This window comes from Brachyistius frenatus, unplaced genomic scaffold (assembly GCF_029030835.1).
Source record: "Brachyistius frenatus isolate BFR_SWC_R1_liver_20210118 unplaced genomic scaffold, ASM2903083v1 Contig_526, whole genome shotgun sequence".
In the NCBI taxonomy this organism is placed as follows: Eukaryota; Metazoa; Chordata; class Actinopteri; family Embiotocidae; genus Brachyistius; species Brachyistius frenatus.
This window is the reverse complement of record NW_027211125.1, coordinates 56,778-67,500: the sequence shown is the minus strand read 5'-3', so window position 1 is coordinate 67,500 and position 10,723 is coordinate 56,778. Positions and strand designations below refer to the sequence as shown.

Below are 10,723 nucleotides of genomic sequence, written 5' to 3'. Positions count from 1 at the left end.
ACAGTATGCAGTGTGTTTACAACTGGAACATACTAATCAGTATGTAGCGTGTTTACTGGAACATATTAAACAGTATGTAGTGTGTTTATTGGAACATACTAAACAGTATGCAGTGTGCTTATTGGAACATACAAAACAGTATGTAGCGTGTTTACAAATGGAACATACTAAACAGTATGTAGCGTGTTTACAACTGGAACATACTAAACAGTATGTAGCGTGTTTACAACTGGAACATACTAAACAGTATGTAGCGTGTTTACTTGAACATACTAAACAGTATGTAGCGTGTTTACTTGAACATACTAAACAGTATGTAGAGTGTTTACAACTGGAACATACTAAACAGTATGTAGTATGTTTACTTGAACATACTAAACAGTATGTGTCCGTGTGGAGGAGGAAGTACACGCCCCAACCAAAGATGACATAATCATTAACAATGTGTCTGTGTCCCTGCTGTACATGTGTAGATTAAAGCTGTGCTCTGCTGTGATTGGTTGCTGCTCTGAAGACTTGTAGCAACGTGATTTATTGCTTTGATATCTTCTCCGAGTCTGTGTCATGTGTGTGACCGTTGACCTGTGGCCTACTGCAGGGTGGGTGGGAACAAACAGAGGAACAACCACTGCATCCGCTCCTCACTGGCCGTCTGTGATCTGTCCACGTCTTTGAGCGACCTGAACGCCTGCTACACCGCCGACGTCCTGTCCACCCCCCCGCTGGGAGCGACCTCTGACCTCATCGAGTTCCCCCACAGCAGCTCCCCTCGGTTCTGCCCCTACAGAGACAGTAGGTTCCTCTGACTCCGCCCTGTTTTATGTGATGAGTCTCAGACGTTTTCAGACACGTTGAATGAAACACAGACGAGCTGCTTCAACACGTTTGAGCTCACAGAGCTGTGATGTCACAGCAAACACGCTGAGCTGCAGAAACCTGTAGAACCTGTAGAAACCTGTAGAAACCTGTAGAACCTGTAGAACCTGTAGAAACCTGTAGAACCCTGTAGAAACCTGTAAAATCCTGTAGAAACCTGTAGAACCCTGTAGAAACCTGTAGAACTCTGTAGAACCTGTAGAAACCTGTAGAACCTGTAGAAACCTGTATAACCATGTAGAACCTGTACAAACCTGTAGAAACCTGTAGAACCATGTAGAACCTGTAGAACCTGTAGAAACCTGTAGAACACTGTAGAACCTGTAGAAACCTGTAGAATCCTGTAGAATCCTGTAGAACCCTGTAGAATCTTGTAGAAACCTGCAGAACCCTGTAGAATCCTGTAGAAACCTGTAGAACCTGTAGAAACCTGTGGAACCTGTAGAAACCTGTAGAAACCTGTAGAAACCTGTAGAACCTTTAGAAACCTGTAGAACCCTGTAGAATCCTGTAGAAACCTGTAGAAACCTGTAGAACCCTGTAGAAACCTGTAGAAACCTGTAGAACCTGTAGAAACCTGTAGAAACCTGTAGAACTCTGTAGAACCTGTAGAAACTTGTAGAACCATGTAGAACCTGTACAAACCTGTAGAAACCTGTAGAACCTGCAGAAACCTGTAGAACCTGTAGAAACCTGTAGAACCCTGTAGAACCTGTAGAAACCTGTAGAACACTGTAGAACCTGTAGAAACCTGTAGAATCCTGTAGAATCCTGTAGAACCCTGTAGAATCTTGTAGAAACCTGCAGAACCCTGTAGAATCCTGTAGAATCCTGTAGAAACCTGTAGAACCTGTAGAAACCTGTGGAACCTGTAGAAACCTGTAGAAACCTGTAGAAACCTGTAGAACCCTGTAGAATCCTGTAGAACCATGTAGAAACCTGTAGAAACCTGTGGAACCTGTAGAAACCTGTAGAACCTGTAGAAACCTGTAGAGCCTGTAGAAACCTGTAGAAACCTGTAGAACCTGTAGAACCTGGCTTCATGATCCAAACGGTCCCTGAAGCAGCGTCACTGTTTACACAAACACTTCCTGTTGCAGCTGCAGGTTCCCAGCAGAAATTCTAGAGATGCTCAGAGCTGCTGGTTCAGAAGCAGGAAACAGGAAGTGTTACAACTAAACACTCACTGCTCTTCATGAACATGCTGCAACACGACTATGTCATCATGTATGTAACGATCCACGAGATCACATAGAGGAGTCGTTATAGGGAAACACAGCTTGCTGGTCCAGTGAAGTGGTTCTGATCCAGATGAAGGTCACACTTAAAGCTTCATTTATTAACAACAGTGAAGAAGAGCAAACCCACCCTCCCCCACCCCCTCAGCTACTACAGGACTATATTCACTCTATAACACCCCCCGCCCCCTACAGCTGACATCGGCAGACCTGACTTCAAGCTGGAGGTGAGCGAAGACAAGAAGAAGACCACCCTGTATGTGAGCGACCCCCTCACCGCCCTGTTCAAAGATGGCCGCCAGCTGAACATCAGGGATGTGTTCTCCGACCAGCTGCAGTACAAAGTGACCTACAGGAAGAACCAGAGCACCGGGAAGGTGAGTACCAGACACCAGAGTACCGGCCTGTCATACATGAAGAAGACAGGACCACCTCCATGTCCTGCTCCTGTGCTGTCCTCAGAAAGTGGAGAACTCCAGGACCAACATGATAGAGATGAGCAGCCTGGACCGAGGGGAGAGCTACTGCTTCACCGTGCAGGCCTTCATCACCAGCCGCCCCCCCGACAAGCAGCTGGGAGAGATGAGCCAGATGCAGTGCTCCGACCGTAGCAACCAGTCCGTCTTCAAAGGTCAGCTGATCACCATCTACAGCAGAGGGGGGAGCGGGGAGGGAGGAGAGAGGGGGGAGGAGCTGCATACACACAGCATCACACAAGCTGATGGGGCTGATGGAGTCAGAGAGGACGCAGTGGGCGGGGCTCCAGAGAGGACGCAGTGGGTGGGGCTACAACATCGTAGAGAGGTGTTCAATTTGGACATTCAAGAAACATACATACGTATATATATATATATATATATACCTATATATGTTTTAATGTAAATATAATATATGTAATATGTATATTAGAACATGTAAATATTCATATTGAACATGTAAATATTTATATTAAAACATGCTAATATTTATATTAAAACATGTAAATATTCATATTGAACATGTAAATATTTATATTAAAACATGTAAATATTTATATTAAAACATGTTAATATTCATATTAAAACATGTAAATATTCATATTAAAACATGTAAATATTCATATTAAAACATGTAAATATTTTTTACATTGAACATGTAAATATTTATATTAAAACATGTAAATATTTATATAAAAACGCTAATATTTATATTAAAACATGTAAATATTCATATTGAACATGTAAATATTTATATTAAAACATACTAATATTTACATTAAAACATGTAAATATTTATATTATAACATGCTAATATTTATATTAAACCATGTAAATATGTATATTAAACCATGTAAATATGTATATTGAACATTTAAATATTTATATTAAAACATGTAAATATTCATATTGAACATGTAAATATTCATATTAAAACATGTAAATATTTATATTGAACATGTAAATATTTATATTGAACATGTAAATATTTATATTAAACCATGTAAATGCTAATATTTATATTAAATCATGCAAATATTTATATAAAAATGCTAATATATATTAAATCATGCTAATATTTATATTAAAACATGATAATATTTATATTAAAACATGGAAATATTTATATTAAATCATGCTAATATTTATATTAAAACATGCTAATATTTATATTAAAACATGTAAATATTTATATTAAAACATGCTAATATTTATATTAAAACATGTAAATATTCATATTAAAACATGTTAATATTATATTAAAACATGCTAATATTTATATTAAAACATGTAAATATTTATATTAAAACATGTTAATATTATATTAAAACATGCTAATATTTATATAAAAACATGTAAATATTTATATTAAAACATGTTAATATTTATATTAAAACATGCTAATATTTATATTAAAACATGTAAATATTTATATTAAAATATGCTAATATTTATATTAAAAACATGTAAATATTTATATTAAAACATGTAAATATTTATATTAAAACATGTTAATATTAATATTAAAACATGTAAATATTCATATTAAAACATGTTAATATTATATTAAAACATGCTAATATTTATATTAAACATGTAAATATTCATATTGAACATGTAAATATTAATATTAAAACATGTTAATATTATATTAAAACATGCTAATATTTATATTAAACATGTAAATATTCATATTAAACATGTAAATATTTATATTAAAACATGTAAATATCCATATTGAACATGTAAATATTTATATTAAAACATGCTAATATTTATATTAAAACATGTTAATATTCATATTAAAACATGTAAATATTCATATTAAAACATGTAAATATTTTTTACATTGAACATGTAAATATTTATATTAAGACATGTAAATATTTATATAAAAACGCTAATATTTATATTAAAACATGCTAATATTTATATTAAAACATGGAAATATTTATATTAAAACATGCTAATATTTATATTAAAACATGCTAATATTTATATTAAAACATGTTAATATTCATATTAAAACATGTAAATATTCATATTAAAACATGTAAATATTTTTTACATTGAACATGTAAATATTTATATTAAGACATGTAAATATTTATATAAAAACGCTAATATTTATATTAAAACATGCTAATATTTATATTAAAACATGGAAATATTTATATTAAAACATGCTAATATTTATATTAAAACATGGAAATATTTATATTAAAACAGGCAGGTATTTATATTAAAAAACATGTAAATGTTTATATTAAAACATGTAAATATTTAGATCAAAGCGTTTCAATATTTATCACTCTAAAATAATAATCCAGTCATTTTACCGAAAATGTTGTGAAGTTTGTTTAATCTCCATCTTTGTGTGTTTTGGAGACGACATGATATTTGTAGTGAACTGTTGACAGTAACAGAGACTTTAGTGCAGGGGTGTCAAACTCATTTTAGTTAAGGGGCCACATACTGCCCACTTTGATCTCAAGTGGGCCAGACCAGTAAAATCATAGCATAATAACGCATACATAACGACAATATTTCTCTATGTTTAAATCGTTGGTGATGGTTTTTGGATGATAAACTCTATTTTAAAAAGGTCTTTCTACAATAAACTAGAAACATAAAGAGCAAAAACTCAGACATCAGCCCACTGTTTATCTGCCTGGGCTCTCCTCTGCAGATTCCCTCGCTCAAAGCGAGCAGCGAGCGCTGCTGCCTGTGGCAGCGAGCGCTTCTTCATCCGGAGCAGACGTCGCATTTACGCTGTTTTTGAAGCAATTACTGGATCGATTAAAAACAATTACAAAACGTTTGTGCTCATAAACCTCCATATTCTCATAGAAATGCAATTTATGTCTTTCTGTAATTTTCACACTTAGCAAAGTCATCCGGCGGGCCGAGCTGGACCCCCTGGCGGGCCGGATCCGGCCCGCGGGCCGTATGTTTGCCACCCCTGCTTTAGTGGTTCCATGGAGGACTGGACCTTCACACAGTTTAACAGGAGGCGTCTCTCTGCAGGGTGTGTGTGTGTGTGTGTGAGTGTGTTTGTGTGTGTGTGTGTGTGTGTGTGTGTGTGTGTGTGTGTGTGTGTGTGTGTGTGTGTGTGTGTGTGTGTGTGTGTGTGTGTGTGTGTGTGTGTGTGTGTGTGTGTGTGTGTGTGTGTGTGTGTGTGTGTGTGTGTGTGTGTGTAATGGCTGGGGTCCTCCAGAACCTAACTCCTAACTCCTAACCCTCCAGAGGGCTGTATGATTGTGTTCTGTTGGATTGTGTTCAGATATGACGTCCCCCTTCAGAGAGACGTCTCCTGTTAAACTGTGTGAAGGTCCAGTCCTCCATGGAACCACTAAAGTCTCTGTTACTGTCAACAGTTCACTACAAATATCATGTCGTCTCCAAAACACACAAAGATGGAGATTAAACAAACTTCACAACATTTTCGGTAAAATGACTGGATTATTATTTTAGAGGTAAAACTACAGATTTTTCCCTCCTCCAGTCAGCTGTTGTCTATAAATATGAATCATATATGTAGTGAAGACTGTGAAGGAATTTCATAGAAATGTGACAAATGTTCCATTTGTGTTAAAAGTCTCTGTTTCTTACAAAGTGAGATGTACAACAGATGACCATTTTTCCCGCTCTTGGAGAAACTCTCTGATGTCATGTGACCTGTGTGCAGTGTATTCTGTCAGCGTGATCGCTGGAGCCATCTTCCTCATCCTGCTGCTGATCGGCATCATCATCGCTGTCACTGTGGTCTGCTGCAAACACAGCAAGAAGGCTGGAAGAGAAGGGGTACCGCTCCGGGATGTATAGACACACACACACACACACACACACACACACACACACACACACACACACACACACACACACACACACACACACACACACACACACACACACACACACACACACACACACACACACACACACACACACTCCAACGGGGAACAGCTGGGACATCAGAGCTGGACTTAGGTGGTCCGGTCCAGGAGAACAGATCCGGTTGGATCACTGGAATAAGTTTAGTTTTAGTTTCTGTGAAACTGCGTTCTGAAATATTTAATTTTTCCTCATTCCAAGCTGCAGACTTTAAGAAAACACTGTGAGCTGTAATATTTCATAATGTGGTGATGGGACCTCTGACTGTACTGAACACTACCCTCCCATCTTATTTATTGCTTTTTGTAGGCTTCTTTCTGAACGTGATGGTAATAATGACATATTTGGGGATTCTGGTGAAACTTTATTTGAAATCAACACTTAGAAAATGTTATTTTTGTATGCAGTGTTTAATTTATTGTGTTTGATTAACAGATTTGTTTTTTTAGCTGTTTGATCCTTCAGATTGTTGAAGATCATTTTATGTGGTGAAAGGTTGAATAAATATTTTACACAACACGTTTCCATCTCTCTGTTCCCATTGATAAGTGTGAGGGGGGTGGGGGGTCCTTTGGGAGATTTATTGGACGAATTAGACGTCCTCCTGTCAAACGTCCCAGAACATGGTCCTCCACTTGTCCTTCTGGGTGACTTTAACATCCAGACTGAGAAGTCATCTGACCTTGTGCTCTTTCTGTTTTCCTTTGCTGTCTCCCTCAGTCCTTCCCCTCCTTCTCACAAAGGTTGGAACCACCTGGACTATATTTCACCAGAAACTGCTCCACATCTAACCTCACTGTAACTCCACTTCATGTCTCCGACCACTTCTTTATCTCTGACTCTCTAACTGACAACCTGACCACATCAACAGACTCTGGACCTGTCCGTCACAGCATTCACTCCCTCGCTCCCTCCTCTCTCCCTCTCTCTCTTCCTCCTCCTCTCTCCCTCCTCCTCTCCCTCCTCTCCCCCTCCTCCTCTCTGTCCTCCTCCTCTCTCCCTCCTCTCTCCCTCCTCTTCTGAGTGAGAAGAGGACGTATTCTCCTGATGTTGTGCAGCATGTATCTACAGGAACGTGTTGTTGCAGTGATGTTGGCAGTAAAAGAGAGTTGACTGTGGAGTGTCTCCGAGGTTCTTATCAGTCAGGGTCGGGATAACAGAGTTGTTGAAGGTAGTAGTCAGGTTGAGGGTGGGAGAGTCTTTCCCTGGAAGGAAGAGCAGGTCGGTCTTGTGGAGGTTGATTTCCAGGTGGTGTGAGGACATCCACTGAGACATGTCAGTCAGACAGGCAGAGATTCATGCTGCTACCTGTGTTTCAGATCTGGAAAAGAGAGGATCAGTTGGGTGTCATCAGCATAGCTGTGGTAGGAAAAGACATGCGAGTGAAGGACAGAGCCGAGAGAGTCAGTGTAGAGAGAAGAGGAGGGGACCCGGGACGGAGCCTTGAGGGACACCAGTAGTGAGAGGACAAGGTTCAGACACAGATCCTCTCCAAGTTACCCGGTAGGTGAGGTCGTTGAGGTCGGATGAGAACAGGGAGAGAGCAGAGCCTGAGACACCGAGGTCCTGAAGGAGGAAAGAAGGATCTGGTGGTTCACTGTGTCCAATGCAGCAGAAGGTCAAGAAGGATCAGGACAGAGGACAAAGAGGCTGCTCTAGCAGTGTGAAGCTGCTCAGAGACAGAAGAGAACAGCTGGCTGGCTGGATGTGGTTGGATGGTTGATGGCTGGCTGGATGTGGTTGGATGGTTGATGGCTGGCTGGATGTGGTTGGATGGTTAATGGCTGGCTGGATGTGGTTGGATGGTTGATGGCTGGCTGGATGTGGTTGGATGGTTGATGGCTGGCTGGATGTGGTTGGATGGTTGATGGCTGGCTGGATGTGGTTGGATGGTTGATGGCTGGATGTGGTTGGATGGTTGATGGCTGGCTGGATGTGGTTGGATGGTTGATGGCTGGCTGGATGTGGTTGGATGGTTGATGGCTGGCTGGATGTGGTTGGATGGTTGATGGCTGGCTGGATGTGGTTGGATGGTTGATGGCTGGCTGGATGTGGTTGGATGGTTGATGGCTGGATGTGGTTGGATGGTTGATGGCTGGCTGGATGTGGTTGGATGGTTGATGGCTGGATGTGGTTGGATGGTTGATGGCTGGATGTGGTTGGATGGTTGATCCTCAGCTGAGCCAGGGTGGAGCTGTAGGTCCTGTAAGATCCAGCAGGTTGTATAACGCCCCCAGGTGCTCCACTGTTGTTGGACCGGCCTGGTGTTTTCTCTGGAACTTCCACTCTGGAGGGGCTAACGAGAAGGTACCTACGATACGCAGACATAAAGATGGAGGGAGGACATAATGGTCAGTAAAGGAGCACAAGTCTTGTTTAAACATCAAAGTTGTGTCTTTCAAATATTGAGTGAAGTGCAGGAGAAAAATCAAATATCTTCCCTCTAATTATTGTTAAATCCATTCCTCACCAGGCAGCCACGTCTAAAATCTATATTCCGGACTCGAGGGCCATCAGGTCCACTTTCAATGAGGACATTTTCGGTCTTTATGTCCCAGTGAAAGACTCCCTTGGAGTGGAGGTCAATGGCAGCGTCCACCATCTGCCTGAGGATGATGTGTGATAGAAGCAGTGAAACACGCTGAGTAAGGGGAGTGGAGCTGGACTTCATGTCCATCAGACAAGAGGTCACCTCCTTGTGAAGGTGCTGCTGGAAGCTTGGTGATGTTTCTTCTTACTTGGTCTTCTTTACGGTAGCCTGAATATATGTCCTCTAATCCACTGTCACCAATCTGGTGAAGCTCTAAATACTTTTCTTCAAATTCATCTGCAGAGAGACACGTTTAGGATTGTTATCATTTGAAGGGAAACCTATTAAATCCAGATTCTGATGAGAAGATAAAAGCCTCTCACGTCTACCAGCTAAATGTGAAGCTGTCTGTTAGCCTAGCTTCGAGGTGCTCGTCTTTGGAGGTGCTGGTAGGTAGATGTTGTTAACATCAGACAGAGACAGGCTGTGGAGGTCCACGTTAACCCTCGTCTACTTCTTTGGGCTCTCCAAATGCTCATATCATTTCTTTAATCGGCCTTTTTTATTTCCACATTTCATGAATGAGATCATTTATTGAAGACAGTAACCCGGTAGCATTACTTTGTAAATCAAACAGAGTAAATGAAGTCAATAATCTGATGGTTTGGTAATCTAAACTTGCTGTGAGCCTCTGGACGATGAGCCGGCGGCTTTTCTCCAGTTTTTCTGGGGATGACCAGAGAACACATCCTAAATGAAATAAACAGACCTATAAAGAGAAGGAGATAAACCATGCTGAATAAATCATGATGAATATAAACCATGATGAATATAAATCATGATGAATATAAACCATGATGAATATAAACCATGATGAATATAAATCATGATGAATATAAACCATGATGAATATAAATCATGATGAATATAAATCATGATGAATATAAATCATGATGAATATAAACCATGATGAATATAAATCATGATGAATATAAATCATGATGAATATAAACCATGATGAATATAAATCATGCTGAATAAATCATGATGAATATAAACCATGATGAATATAAATCATGATGAATATAAACCATGATGAATATAAACCATGATGAATATAAACCACGATGAATATAAATCATGATGAATATAAACCATGATGATTATAAACTACGATGAATATAAAACATGATGAATATAAACCATGATATAAATCATGATGAATATAAATCATGATGAATATAAATCATGAATATAAATCATGATGAATATAAACCATGAATATAAACCATGAAATATAAATCATGATGAATATAAATCATGATGAATATAAATCATGATGAATATAAATCATGATGAATATAAACCATGAAATATAAACATGATGAATATAAACATGATGAATATAAATCATGATGAATATAAACCATGATGAATATAAATCATGATGAATATAAATCATGATGAATATAAACCATGATGAATATAAAACCATGATGAATATAAATCATGATGAATATAAAACCATGATGAATATAAACCATGATGAATATAAACCATGATGAATATAAACCATGAATATAAACCATGATGAATATAAATCATGATGAATATAAACCATGATGAATATAAATCATGATGAATATAAACCATGATGAATATAAACCATGTTGAATATAAATCATGATGAATATAAATCATGATGAATA

General features: G+C 38.4%; 1 protein-coding gene across 1 annotated transcript in view; it reads left to right on the top strand.

The window, feature by feature from the left end:
* Positions 1–7,003, top strand: part of LOC138614577 (tissue factor-like) — a 10,490-nt gene extending 3,487 nt beyond the window's left edge. The window contains exons 3-6 of the mRNA XM_069688103.1: positions 599–792; positions 2,310–2,491; positions 2,577–2,745; positions 6,279–7,003. Of these exons, the coding sequence (XP_069544204.1) occupies positions 599–792; positions 2,310–2,491; positions 2,577–2,745; positions 6,279–6,415 (682 nt within the window). The 3' untranslated portion in view covers positions 6,416–7,003. The remainder of the gene's footprint in view (positions 1–598; positions 793–2,309; positions 2,492–2,576; positions 2,746–6,278) is intronic.
* Positions 7,004–10,723: the final 3,720 nt, after the last annotated feature.